The 14,944-nt window shown below is 37.2% G+C and overlaps 1 protein-coding gene across 3 annotated transcripts in view; it reads left to right on the plus strand.

Annotated features, from left to right (window-relative positions):
- Positions 1-14,944, plus strand: part of TNFRSF19 (TNF receptor superfamily member 19) — a 109,848-nt gene that overhangs the window by 11,441 nt on the left and 83,463 nt on the right. For all 3 annotated transcript variants that reach the window (XM_006159525.2, XM_006159524.3, XM_006159526.1), the window contains exons 2-3: positions 8,883-8,985; positions 11,244-11,354. In XM_006159525.2, coding sequence (XP_006159587.1) covers positions 8,914-8,985; positions 11,244-11,354 — 183 coding nt within the window. In that variant the 5' untranslated portion in view covers positions 8,883-8,913. The remainder of the gene's footprint in view (positions 1-8,882; positions 8,986-11,243; positions 11,355-14,944) is intronic.

A 14,944-nucleotide genomic window follows, 5' to 3' on the forward strand; every position in this document is an offset into this window, starting at 1 on the left:
TAGAAATGCATTTCTTTTTTGAAAATAATCACCTTAACATCAGTTCATAGAGCATTACCATGAGCTTTGTAAGATCTTTACTTTTACCTTTATGGAAATGTCTTAAAACACCAACTTGTGTTACCGAGGCCGCATGGCTTTATTGACTTTGTAAATTTCCCCCTCCTATAGTAAGTGCTAACTCTGGCGTGTGCTGTTACTGTCTTCTAGGACAGCAATGGAAGTTATTTGTTTCTTTGGTGGTAGTGTCTGATAACTCCGGCTCTACGCTAGATCTTGAATTTGAAGTTAAGGGTACATAAAGACTCTCAGACACTTGAAATTGCAGCACCAAGTGACTTTCCTACCCCCAAGACTGCTAACATTTAAGTAGACATGAAATAAGCTTTCGAAGGTTAGAAAATTAATTTTTTGCTTCAGATGATTATGGGCTTTAATTTACATAGATTTTAGAGTAGAAGATGAATTGAGACACATAATATCACATGTTGTCCTCATGCTAGTTACAGCTCTGTTATTTGAATTTAGGGCATATTGGAGACTTTTAAAATGTAGGCGAGGAGTTCTGCTAACGCTCCTAAAGAGAATTTGAGTTTTGCTTTTCACTTGTTTCATCTCCGAACCCACACTTAACACATTCCTCTGTGACCAGTTCCTTTCCTCAAAATTTAGCACAACACAAACAAAAAACTCCAGGCTTCTTTAATGTAAAAAAAAAAAAAAAGACCAGTTCTTTCAAATTTGTTGAATCAATTTTTAAAGTCAAGCATTAAAGATTCTGGAAAAGGGGGCCAGCAGATGGCATAGAGGTTACGTCCCTGGATTCCCACCAGACCGACTGTGCTTTGAGACCCAGACTGGTGACTTGAAACTCAGGCCAGGCACGTGTGTGCGCGCGCGTGCCCAAGGCCCAGGGAGGAGAATGGAGAAGAGATTGCAGTGCGTCCAACCCCCTGGGAGGTGATTTTCTCACTACTTTCCTTCTCACTGTCTCTGTCTCTCTCCTTAGCAAGCACACATACCCCTAAGGCAAAACGTCTACCAAAAAAAAAAGAAAAAGAAGAGAAATAAAGAAAAGAAATTCTGGAAAAGACTAAGAAACCCAGGTTCTATGTGGGTTACTACAGGTGGAATGAGAATGCCCACCTTTAATAAATATTCACCCCAAATAAATGAATCCACAACTGCCCACATGATAAGAGAACCATGGAACAGTTAAACAGTTAAATACATCATTCTGTGGCAGCTGATTATTAAATGTTTATAGGCTTTTTTAAAGTACTCTTCTAACTGAAGAAAAAGAAAAGTAAAGCGGTATGAACAGAAATTCTTTTCATGATTTACTGGTTAAGCAGTGCGTTCATTCATCGTATTTTATCTGTCTAAAATGTTTACATTTAAAAGTAAGATGTTTAAACAGTATTGGGTTATCTTTCAGTCCACACATCACGTGACATGTGCCTTTTAAACTGAAGTTTTAAAACCTAGGTTTAAAAAGAGAGCAAGCACCCATCAGCAATTATACAAGACAAAGGAACTTGTGTATCTGAAGACTGTTTAGCCTTTCTTCAGTCAGCTTGGATGAGTCTAATATGAGGCAAGTCTGAAAGAACGGAGGCTACTTACGCTACTTTACAAATGGTGTAAAGAGTGACTTTGGAATCTATCCAGACTTCCTCCTAAAATAAAAATTTAAACAGCTGTGTTTTAGAAATGGTTATACACAATTCACTTGAGATGAGACCATGTCGATGTTTGAGATCCCCTTAGTCCTTGATGCTGCAATAGTTCTATTTGTATTTTAGGAGAAACACTTGCAAATTTTGGGAAAACCGCCTTGTTACAATATGCTTGTTGATCGAACAACTTGAGAATTCTGATGGTGATATTCCTAGATTAGAAAGTCTACAACTCAGAGAAATAAAAGAATCAGAAAATCCTATCCTAGGTTAAGTTCCATTTTTTAAAAAAAGAATAAATAGGAGCCTGACAACGACCTTTAATGCTTTTAGCTTTGGGGAATTAAATATACATGTTTTATTGGCAGCAGAAAAATTTAAAGTATGTGTCGTTTTTAGTAGAAAATATTTCATGATTTGAAAAAGGGAAATTGGAGGCTAACCCTCTAGCACAGTGGTTAAATGATGTGCATTAGAAGCTGGGTCCCACAAAGTCAACTATAGTTTGAATCCTGGCCCTGGAGCTTCAAAAACCCAGGAGTATACATGTGTGCCCAAAGTCCCAGCAGGACAGAGAAATAGGGGAAAAGGGATTGCAGCCTGACCATGCCCCACTGGGAATGCTTTCTTGCTCTCTCTTTCCTTCACTCCTGCTCTGGTAAGTACATTTACCTTCTTGCAATTTAAAAAATAATAATAATTTAGAAAGTAAAAGAGGAAACCATTCTCATTTCCCAGCTAACAGCAATATACCTGTACTTCAAAAAGTTTGTGGAAAGAGTCAAGCAAGTAATGTAGGGGTTAAAGTGCTGGATTCCCACATGGCCAACCATAGTTCAAGTCCCAGACCCAATTGCTTGAAAATTACGCAAAGTGTGTGTGCATGTATGCCCCAAATCCCACCAGGAGAATGGTGGAGAAGGGATTGCAGCATGGCCATCCCCTCTAGGAGGTGATTTCTCACTTTCCTTCTCTCTGTCTCTCTCTAACTCTGGAGAGTGCATGTGCAGTATGAAAAAAAATTGTAGAAAATGGAATTAAAGTATGTATTAGGGTGCAAAAAAATTTTGAAATCTATGCATCATTTTTTTTTTCATATTTAGCATTTTCTATGGACTCTTGGAATACCCCTCATATATATAGTCTTTCAACACATCTTTGTGGATTTCTTAGGCTACAAAAAAGGCTTTGTATTCTACTATGTTGGAAGAATGACTTTCAAGATATAGTGAAATTGAAGGCTAAGATATAGATCAGGCACTATTGGAGTTATATTTGGAAGTAGCAGTACCCTAAACTTTAAATGAATTATTTACTCTCTTAGCATATGAGACTGACAGTATGTCTAAGCCATTTTTGATTATGCTCCACCATTAAAGTGTGAAAGGCTGTATTTATTGCGTTGGCTTTACTTCAACATTTACTTTATAAATTTGTAAGGCTGCCAGTTTAATTTAATGTTGATTTTTAAAAAATTTCTTCTTGCTGCACATCGGAAAACTATAAGAGTAGAATATACCTTCATTACATAATGTTAATACAGTTTTTCTAAAGGAAAACTGTTACCTATGCACTACATCTGTTGGGTATTAACTTTTAAGAGATGGAAAAATAAAGAAAATAATTTATTCTAAAAAAAAAAAAGAGATCCACATTATTTGAATTACTCCAAGATTCTTATGTTTTGGTCTTTTATGAGATCAAAGGGCTACAGATTATCAGCACTAGAAAGATACGAAGTCTTCCTTCTTCTTGATCATTATCCCTGTTACAGCACTACATTTAAGAACTAGAAACGTGCGTTTTAGTCTACCACTGTAGTTTATAGTTCAACCTCAAGTTATATTTGTACATATCCTTCACATGTATTGTTGCATCTCTTACAATTCTAAGAGGTAAAATGGCCCTAACTAATGAAATTCTTCATTCAAATAATATGTATTAGGCATGGATTTTGAGAGTTCTAGAGTGACGTCATAGTCCTTGTCATTAAGTTGTCATCCCGTAACCGGTGAAACAACCGGGTTGAGGACAAAATGGGGGAAGGGAGCCCAGCAAGACAATATGAAGCAGTGAGACCCAGCGTGCTGAGCCCAGCATACAAGACACGCCCTTTCCTGTAGGACCAACTGCTGCTCAGCACTGGTGCATGTTGACTTGATGAGGGTCTCTCGGTTGCCAGAGAGTCTATTTGTTTAAGAAAATTCTTTATTTTTTTATATGAAAGCCAATTTTAAAATTCAAGTGCTGCAGAGGCTAGAGAGAATAAGTTCTGGCCAGATGCAACAAAAGGGCTAAAAAGAAAGAGAAGGAATTGGATTATTGTGTTATGAGTAAAGGTCTAAGGTGCTACCGAAGCACATAGGCGGGGTGCCTGTGCTAGATTTGGGTCAATCTTTGACAGGTTGAAGACCTTGTTGACAGGTCAGAAAGCATTTGACATGTTGGGGAGCAGGCATCACGGAGGAAGGTGGCAACTGAGGGAACTGCAGGGGGACGCTCACTCCAGGTGAAGATCAGTGGCCTGTCTGACCACTAAGAGATGAAGCCTGAAACGGCTCCTCCCAGTGGTGTTCCCATGAACCCCCACATCCTAATCCTTGCCCCTTTGTCTGCTGACACGCCAGCATAGATTTTTGTGATTTTTAGACAAGGAAGCACAGCGGGGGTGCATTACAGCACCGATTGGATTTATCCCTGTTACAGGGAGGCCAATTAGGACACATCTGTATTAGTTACCACTCACTCAAATGAGCAGGCTGAACGGCTTTGTTTGATAAGCAGCCATATTCTGTGCAGCAGGACAGGATGTTTGCCAGCTCTGCACTTAAGGCCCCTGTCCCTTCCTCTTTGCTTGCCTTGTTCTTCTGATACCGTCAACTTACTTGTTTTTGTTGAATAGCCGATAGTGAGGCAGCTAAGTCAGGCGTTATTAGTCTTTGCTTTAGTGATTAGCTAGAGCTAGTCTCTCTGCACATGTGTGGCAAGAAGTTAGTGCTAGAGTGCTTATAGCCATTGTCTAGTCTGGAAGTCTTGGCCAACTGCGAAAAACCCCACAGACACACACATTCTACGTGCTCTCAGTACCTCGTATGCCTTGTGTTTGATACATCATCTTCAAATAAATAGAACACCGAAGCACATAAAAACATTTTTCTATCTTTGGATCAGATCTTGACTGTTCCGAATTTAAAGGCCATTTCAATAAATATCCTTTTTATGACCTTATTTTTATTTTAAATATTATTATTTAAACACAACTTATTTTATTAAATTTTCTTTCTTTCTATGAATGCCAAAAAATGTCATAAGGTATTTCATTTTATTCCAGGAAATTCAAGGTCACCCCTACAACACTCCACCAGTTAAATTGTTTATTTCTAAAATAGTCCTTGGCTGAACTGCATTAAAAGGTGTTTAGGAGTTCCCCAGCTCAGCTAAACTGCGAGCTCTCTCCAACTGCACCTTGGTAGTATCCTGCCCCAGTCAAATGCTGCCTCCTGTCAGGCACCTAAGAGCTGTGTAATCAAAGTTTGCTGAATAAATAATTACATGTATTATTTTGTCATATATCTGTCATCAGTGTGGTTGTAGCCCTATGATCCCAATGGTAGGAGTCACTGGATGCTGTAGTGTAGTAGGCCATGACCCTAAGCCAACCTGGCAGAATGGCTCAGAGCCCTATTTGGGAGTTACCTGGCATGAAATTTTGGTTCCCACCAGTTCTAGTATTTGTGTTCTTTGACCTTCAGTTTTTCTCTCCTGTCATGTGAAAATAAAAGTCTACTTTGGAGTGTGGTAGAAAGGAAAAATTTTCCACATTCTGTAAAGCTTTAATAGAATATTCAACATTATAAATTTTTGGTGGGGTGACTCTACGGTATAGTAGTTTAGTGCCATGCCTAGAAAGCTAGAACCCACATGGCTGACCATGGTTTGAATCCTGGCCCTGGAGGCTGGAAACACACTCTGGGCGCATGTGTGTGCGTGCGCCATATTCTGACCGGAAAGAGAAACATAGGCGAAGGGAATGCGACAGGACAGTGGTCCATTGGGAGGGTTTTTGCCAGCACGCTCTCTCTGGCCAGTACCTATGCTTTTTGACAATTCAGAAAGTTCTTTATATAAGTAAATAAACCAAGAAACTTGTGATGCAAACTTTGAATTGGTTCTTAGTCTTCAAATGCTTTCCATAGACCTGTAAACCTAGACATCTGAAATGTTACCTGCTGCTTAAGCGTGACCTATGTGTCTTAGATTTATCCAACAGATTACAGTTGTAAAGGGCTGTCACTTATATTGGTCACTTGGTCATCAGTATTAACGCCATTAATACAAAGGACGGCAGTTGTCGTTAATACTTACACGCGGGGACTTCAACAAGTTTGTGGAAAAAGAGAATTAAAGTCTGAGTTTATTTGGGGACACACAATTTTGAAATCCATGCACAACTTCTTCATAATATGTATGTACCATGAACTTTTTGAATACTCCTTACATCGTACTTGGTATGTGCCAGAAACAATTTACGTCAATTAACTCTCATGTAAGTACTTGACAGCTGTTAAACTCACTTATTCCTCACGGCAGTCTCAGAAAGTGGATACTGTCATTCTGCCCAGTTTAGAGATGAGGAGGCAAGGATTAGGGGTAAGTACCTTGCCCAAGTTCACGCAGCTCATCATGGTGTTCTCAGTTAACAGCAGCAACAGCAACATCAGCGCTGCTTCTCTGCTCTTGGCTAAGCATTGTGTGTGTATTACCCCAGTTAATCCTCACAGCACCCCTGAGGTAGGCTCTATTTTTATCTCCTTAAAAGTGACATTGTTAAGAAAGTCTTCACTATTTGTCTCCTTTCGCTAGGAATTAGTGTGGTATCCCAGCGGAGTATTTTGTCTGGCCAGCTCGATTATGGGATGTACTGACACTGTCAATCTCCTTCTTAGGCCTTGTGAAAATACCTTTTTTCCTTTTCTTTCTTTCTTTTCACTTTTTTGCTAGAGGGACTGTGTGCTGGCCAGAGAGAGAGAGAGAAAGAGAGGGGAAGAGAAAGCAACCCCCCATGCAGCATGGTCATGGCCCGATTTCTTCTCCATCTCTCCCTCCTTTTGGAGTTTTGGACACACAGTACTCAGTATGTTTCTCAAGCCACCAGATCGGGGACTTAAACCTCAGGATTGGCCATGTGGGATCCCGCCACCTTAACCACCATATCTTGGAGCCAGCTCTGCCCTTTTTTTTTAGTTTGAATTCCTTATACATTATGCCTTTTTAAAGCTTTTTTTTTTTTTACTTTTAAATGAGAGGAGAATGGAGGAGAAGGGATTGCGGCGTGGCCATCGCCCCTGGGGGGTGATTTCTCACTTTCTGTCTCTCTGTCTCTCTCTGTCTGTCTGGTGAGCACACAAGCCCTATAGTAGCAAAAACCTCTCCAAAAAAAAAAAGATATATATATATATATATATATATATATACACACACATACATACATATTAAAGAACTATGTCAAGAAAGAGATCATCTGAAGCATACATTTCAGAAACTGTGATTCTATCTTCTGACCCTTCCCCTAAGTGTACATAAGCAGTCAGTACATGGTTGGGGAATTGCTGGTGATATTTCTAGACATGCCACAGAAAGAAAAGCTAGGACCAATAAGCCAGAAAAGCAAAAAAAGAAAAAGTACTGTTTAAATTCACTCAAAACAAGTTATCCAGCCAACACAGTGAAAACGATTTTTCATTGACCTGGCCATTCCACCTGTAAAGGCAGCTAACTGTTCCTCTGTTGGGGCACCTCCAGGATCTGGCAGGCGCTCCCCAGTCTCTGCCCAGCACTGCCTTCCCCTGGCGTTAGTGCTTTTCTTGAGCTGTTTGGCCTACAGTCTGCCTCTCTGCTCTGGTTTCTTTCTAAGTAGTCAGGTGATCCCCTTTGGGCCTCTGTTAGTTTTGGAAGATTCAGCTGTAAAGGAAACTGAACTGGTGTTTCTCTACCTGATAGATGGAGCCACCAAATGAGGCTTCACTTTTTTTTTTTTTTTCCTTAAATCTCTTCTCTGGACATTGCATGGATCCATAAACAGCAACCAGATTTGTTTCTACATTTTAGATCATTCCTGGTGAAAATAAGGCAGCTGGGTTTATCGTTTTACTGAAATGTTGGGTCGGTGCCTCCAATTTTATCACTTATAAATGACTTCTAGATGTTTTGAAATGAATGCTTCTTTTTCTGCCAATACGTAATTTGCTTTGTACTGGTTTGAGGAAACATTCAAAAATGCCAAGTGTTAGCCGTCCAATTCCAAGTTGAGATGAAGCTCCCAAGATCCATGTGTGATGTTCAAAGAACATTGTTTTGCAAAGTATAATATATGTAATACAGTAGACGTAAGAACAGGGACATTGGAGCCACCCCACCTGGGTTTGCAGCCAACTCTGTTACTTACTAGCTGTGTGCCTTTGGGTGGGTTATTCAGCTCTCTCTGAGCCTCCGTTTCCCCACTGATCAAACGTGGATAATGACAGAATGTACCTTTTGGAGTAGCTATGAAGATGAAATGAGGATTAAATGAGTTAGCATGCTAAAAATAGCATCTGGCAGATAGTGCTTAGCAATTGTTATTTTATCTGTATTATTAATTTGTTGGCACTGCCTAAACTCACATAAATGGAAGATTCATATAGTCACTGTTTGAATATAATTCTCTACTGGGTGAAGTAGATTGGACACTGTAGAAACTTGGGTGAAAAGTAAAGGCCAATATAGCCTGGAAATTCAGAGCATATAATGTGTAGGTAGACAGAGTGTAAATTCTCTAGACGTTTACTCATTCATTTCTTTGAGTAAGAGAGAGAGAGAGAAACTGAGAGAGACGGCACCCCCAAAAGAGTCCTGACGCTGCAATCTATCCCCATTGTTCACCCAGCCCCAAATCATGGGCAGATGTGTGCCTGGCATACTCAGAGAGGTCTCCAGACTTGAGTCAGGAAGCTTCATGTGGGATTATAATAGAGCATCTCCTTTCACCTCTGTATCACTTACTATCTCGCCCCAACTGAGTCTTTTGTAAAGGTGATTAATTTTAAAACAAATAATATTTATTAGTAGTATTTATAGTAAAGATGAATATTATACAGCATATACAGAGCACAGCCACTGATGTTTCTAATGCTAACTGTGTCTTTCTTCTTATCTTTGATTTAGAACTCTTCAACAATAAATACATTTGATAAAGATGACGGCTTTAAAAGTGCTGCTAGAACAAGAGAAGATATTTTTCGCCATTATAGTCTTACTAGGCTATTTGGTAAGTAAACTCCTCATTCATTCATAATAATAAGATGAAACAGTTCATAAAACTGTCTTCTAATCAGACCCATTTTTTATTTCTTTCAAATTTTATTTTATCATTTTTGCATTTAATACATAAAAGACTGCTCAGTCATGATGTTTGTAACAGATGTTGAAATTATTTTATTTTTTAAGAATTATTTTATTGTATTGTATTTATTGCTATTATTATTTTTTAATTTTACCAGAGAGAAACAAAGAGAGATAGTGAGAAAGCAAGCCACCAGGTCCAGGACTCAAACCACTGTTGGCCATGTGGGAGTCCAGTGCTTTAATCACCATGCCATCTGCTGGCCCCAGGAATCATTTCATTAAATGTAGTTGAAGTCATAGAAGTGCAATGTTACTTGCAGCAATATGACAATAATATCATCCTAGACATGTAGGCATGTATCTCTCATACCACACTCTGGACCTTGACAAGACCATACATTTTAATTTGAGGTCCATGATTTACACAGTTTATGAAGAATTTAGAATAGGTTTTTTAAGTGCTTTCATTTTCATACAGTTATTTATATCCTTCTAGGGTTTAAAATTAGAGGCAGGTGGACAATCTTACTATTTGAAAGTTTTATAAAAGATCTATGAAAGTGTTCAAAAGAATCGAGATTTATTTACTCTATAGATAAAATAATGATCTACAAGTATATAAAGTATTACACTGAAAACAGTACCTAAGTCTCCTTGGAAGACAAAATAAGAGGAAAGAAATCAAATTGGAGTCTGGGATTTATAATAAATACAGATAAGGCAAATTTCCTTCCGTCAATGGTCTAAGAGAGGATTTATAGAATTTTTTCTCAATGATATTATAGTCTCTTTGCAGAGGAAGGGAATCCTCTACTCCTTTGAAATATAATCAAACACCTCTAAGATTGGTAGTCAAGTAGAAGTTAAGAGAAAGGGGAGGAGATGGTTAGATCTTTAGCTCCAAAGGATTTTCTAGTACCAAACTCCCTCCTACTTGCCTCAGAGGTTAGGGCTTTGACTTTAAGAAGGCTGGAAAATATCTTACAGATAGTTCTTATAGATAATAGATAATTTATGGGGAAAGTTTGCTCATTATTATCATCATCAAAAACAATTTCCAGTGCACCTGTATGATGTGCACACTGTGATAGGTAGTAGACATAATGAAAGTGTGTGTTCCTTCAGTAACTCCTAGGATTGTTGACTTTCATTTAGAAAAATAAATCATAATTGGTAATGTTATTCAGGGCATTCCAAAAAACTGCTTAGGAAAAGAGAATAGATTCACCAATTCTAAAATTCTGTTAATACCAAAAATTTTTATGAAATACAATTGTTATGAAGCAGATAAATTTGCTTTTTTTTAGAATGGTAGTATATAAAATGAATTTGTCATTTTTAGATAAAATTTGGGGGAAAGCTACATTTTGGAAAATAACTCTCAATCTTTGTTTTTATCAAAGCGTAACCTTTCCATTTAAGTCCTGTGCTATGAACTAAAATATATTTTTAACATATTGTTAATTCCTAGTAAATGGTGAAATGGTAATAACAAGAATTTAAGTTCATATTTACCAAGCACTTTTACTTTGAAGAGTTCAGAGAATTTGGTCATTATTGTCATCATCATCAAGAATGTTACCAATTTCATGATTGTTAAATGGTGGTTTTTTTTGAAAGACAATCATTAAGTAAATGGAATTCAACTGAAAAAGACTGAATCTTCTCCATCAAAACTGTGTGGCACATATGGCTAGAATAATTGCAAAGTTCTTGTGCTATACTAATCTATTTTTCATTTATTTGATTTATAATACTTGAATATGTGTGTATTTCTAGAGGACTAAAAAACTTCTTTTCAACAGGACCTTGGGTCTCTGCATGTCTGTACTTTTATATATTCATCCTCCTCCCTAAAATAGACAACTCCTGAGTCATTTTATATCCTAGATCAGAGGAAGATAGCAATTATTTCCAGGAAAAGATGGCTGTATTTCAGGGAATGAAGACATGCTCTCTGGAATATAGAAAATAATTAGGCTTATTGATTTATTTGTTCCGTGGACTCATTAGAAAGCGTTATTTTCTTCCTAGAGTGAATATGAGATTGAGCTCACTCTGATTTAATGTTGGTACTTAGTGACTGTGTGACTAATACTGAAGATTTTGTTCCTTTCTTGAAAAAAATGTAATTAATATGCTTTAAGGTAACATTGTGTGAAACATCTTTTTTTTTTCCAGTCATGTAAAGTGATTTGTGAAACAGGAGACTGCAGACAACAAGAATTTAGGGATCGAAATGGAAATTGCGTTCTCTGCAACCAGTGTGGGCCAGGCATGGAGCTGTCTAAGGTATGTATTAGAATAGACACATATTCAAGTTGTGTATCTCTTTAACTTAATTCTTCTAGTTAATCATTAATGAAGTTTTAGATACCATGACAGGATTCTTGATTTGTAATGTCATTTTATCCAAATACTATACAATTTCTTTTTCAGTACTTTTTTTTTTTTTTTTTTTGGAGAGGTTTTTGCTATAGGGCATGTGCACTTGCCAGAAAAAGACAGAGAGAGACAGAGAGACAGAAAGTGAGAAATCATCTCCCAGGGCAGATGGCCATGCCGCAATCCCTTCTCCTCCATTCTCCTCTCGGGATCTCGGGCATGTACGTACATGCGCCCGGTGGGAATTTAAGCCACTGGGTCCGAGACTTGAACCGCGGTCAACTACATGGGAGTTCAGTGACATAGCCATTATGCCAACTGCTGGTCCCTCCTTTTTCAGTACTTTTAGTTCACATGTCTTACTGAGATAAATATTTTCTAATAACCAGAATTCAAAAACGATCATCATTTTAAATAATTTAGCATATATAAGTATATTTTGTTTTATTAATTTAGCATATATTTATGTCTATATTTAGATGCTAAGTATAACATATAAATATATTTAGATGCTAAAGTAATAAAATAATTAAGAACTAGTTTTATTTATTAAAGATTAAAATAAATTATATAAATATAAAATTTATTGTATTTCATTGAAATAATATAATTTTTCAGGTTTATTTGCATTCCTTAACAAGATTAGTGTTCTACTGAAAATTTTAAGATAAAGTATTTATATTAAGAAATGATGATACTGGTCCTTCTTGTTCTTAAAAATGAATGTTACCATTGCAAGTCGAGAAGTAAAACCCACCAGTGCCCTTAACTGCAGATGTTCCTAGATAGCAGTTCTTTTTCAAACCAGGATTTTACACATTTTTTGACAATGCGAGTATTATTATTGATCTTGCTGCATTGAGTGTATGGTACTCTAAGAAACACTTTAAATGTATTGCTTTAACCACTATTTGTTACAAAACTGTGTTTTCACAGGACATAGTTCACAGTCTCAGATGTTCCTGGGGCTTTTATCTTTCGTGAGTGCGTCCAGAGTTGCACATACATTTGCTTTACTTTCTGATCTTTTGAAGATGTTACTAGTTGTGGAGAATGATGTGTTGTATTGTCCTAAATAAAGCATCAAAGCCTGCCGATTAGAAAAGGAACAATAGATTTCTCTTTTTATCTCAAGTGACTTTTAAAAGAAAAATCTTTTTCCCTCCCACTGCCATTATTTAAAGTGGAGTCTCATCATTCCTAGATTTTTGATCAATGATCTACGAACAGCAGGAAACAAAGAATTATGCATTCCACACATAGTTCCTAGTAGATGGCTTTTCTCTCTTGTGTTAAACAAGTGGTGATTTTCACTTTCCTGGACTTTATATATTGATTAAAACAAATGATCTTCAAATTCTGATATCTAGTTAACTGTAGACTCTCAACTGATTCTCCAATCCCTTTCAATTATGGAAACATGCATCTTCAGACATAAGTTATGAAGTTTCTACCCTTCAAAAGTTCTTTTGCCAAATCTGAAAATCTGAATGAAATTTTATAGAGACTAAGAGATAAGTAAATCATTTCTAAGAAATTTCTCTTTTACCTCCATCCTTTGAATCAAGAGAATCTATCCTTAAAATAATTTCTAGAGAATCAGACCAACGATGAAGGTCCTATTACTTTTACCTTTTTTTTTTAATAAAAAAAAAATCATTTTCTGGTTTCTGGTTTCATAGGGAAGGAGACTAGAAGTTGCAACTTCATCCTAACAAGTAAAAAGCTAAACAAATCAACAACTCTTCTTACATGTGTAAGAGATACAAGGTCATGTGTAAGAATCTAAGAGTTAAAAACTCCAGCGGGGCCCAGTCAGAGAGCATTTCCCATACCTTTGAGTTTTAACCTCCAGGAACTCAACCTCGTTTTTTCTTTACAGAAATTTCAGGGGAAAAAAATTCCTCGTTCTTCTGATAGTGGGAAACCAAAGGGGAACAAAAATCTGTCCTCGGGAAAAACTAGTAGACTAACTCGTAACCTGCTGGGACTTTATCAGAGTCCAACTGGCCTGGGCGAAGAGAGATACCCAGCTCTTGTTCATTCTAGCCTTCACGTGGGAAAAGGGAAATACCCAACTAACCATGTTGTAAGCAAGGATGAAAAAACCTGAAAAATACTTGTGAAGGTCACAGTTCAGAGACATTGCCTAACTAAAAGACTAAGACCTAATCATAGGACTATGGATGCTTCCCCTCCATCTACATCTTACCTCCACATCACTTAATGTTCATTTATAGCACTTAGCTTTATCCAGTACATTATGTAAGACTTTTAAGAAAAAAATTACAAGAATTACTAAAAGGCAAAAAAATACAGCTTGATGAGACAGAGCATGCATTGAAAGCAGACATGGCAGGGATGTTAGAATTACCAGACAGAAAATTTAAAACAACTAGAGTAATATACTAAGGGCTCCAATAGATAAATTACATAGCATATAAGAACAGATAGGCAATATAAGTAGAGAGATGGAAACCATAAGAAAGAATCAAAAAAAAATGCTAAGCATCAAAAACACAGACATGAAGAATGCTTTTGATGAGTACAAATAGATTGGACAGAGCTGAGGAAAGAATCTCTGGGCTTGAGAATATCAATAGAAATCTTAAAAACCAAAACCCAAAGAGAACAGACTGAAAAAAAAAATAGCAAAGAGGGAACCAGCAGTTAGCATAATGGCTATGTTGCTGGACTCCCCCGTAGTCGCCCGCAGTTCGCATCCCGGACCTAGTGGCTTAAATCTCACGCCAGGCGCGTGTGCATGCATGCCCAAGATCCCGAGAGGAGAATGGAGGAGAATGGATTGCGGCGTGACCATCCCCCCTGGGGGGTGATTTCTCGCTTTCTGTCTCTATGTCTCTCTCTGTCTGGCGAGCGCACACGCGCTATAGCGAAAACCTCTCAAAAAAAAAAAATAGCAAAGAATTGTAGGAAAATTACAAAAGGTATAGATACACATAATGGGAATAGCAGAAAGAGGAGAAAGAAACAAAGGGAAGAAGAATATTTGAAACAATAATGATTTAGAATTTTACCAAATTAATGTTAGACACCAAACCACAGATCCAGGAAGTTCAGGGAATGCCAAGCAAGGCAAATGTCCAAAAACCTATAGCTAGGCATATCATTTTCAAAATATAGAAAAATAATATGCTAAGAAAGAAGAGAAAATAGAATCATATAAAATGCTCGACTGAAACCCCACATGAGAAAAAGAGTGAAGACAAAAATAGGAATAAAAACCAATGGCAACAAATAGAAAACAATAATAAATACGGTAGATATTAACCCAATTATGTCAATAATCACTTTGAATATCAGTGGTCTAAATGCACTAGTTAGAATACAGAGATTATCGGAATAGGCCAAAAATAGACTAAACTCCATGTGGCAAGAAACCCACTTTATATGTAAAGGCACATATAAAGTAAAAGTAAGTGGATGCAGGAAGAGAAACCATGCTAACACTAATTGAATGAGCAGTAGAAGCTATA

The sequence above is a fragment of the Tupaia chinensis genome, unplaced genomic scaffold (assembly GCF_000334495.1).
Source record: "Tupaia chinensis unplaced genomic scaffold, TupChi_1.0 Scaffold000634_1, whole genome shotgun sequence".
NCBI classification, from domain to species: Eukaryota; Metazoa; Chordata; class Mammalia; order Scandentia; family Tupaiidae; genus Tupaia; species Tupaia belangeri.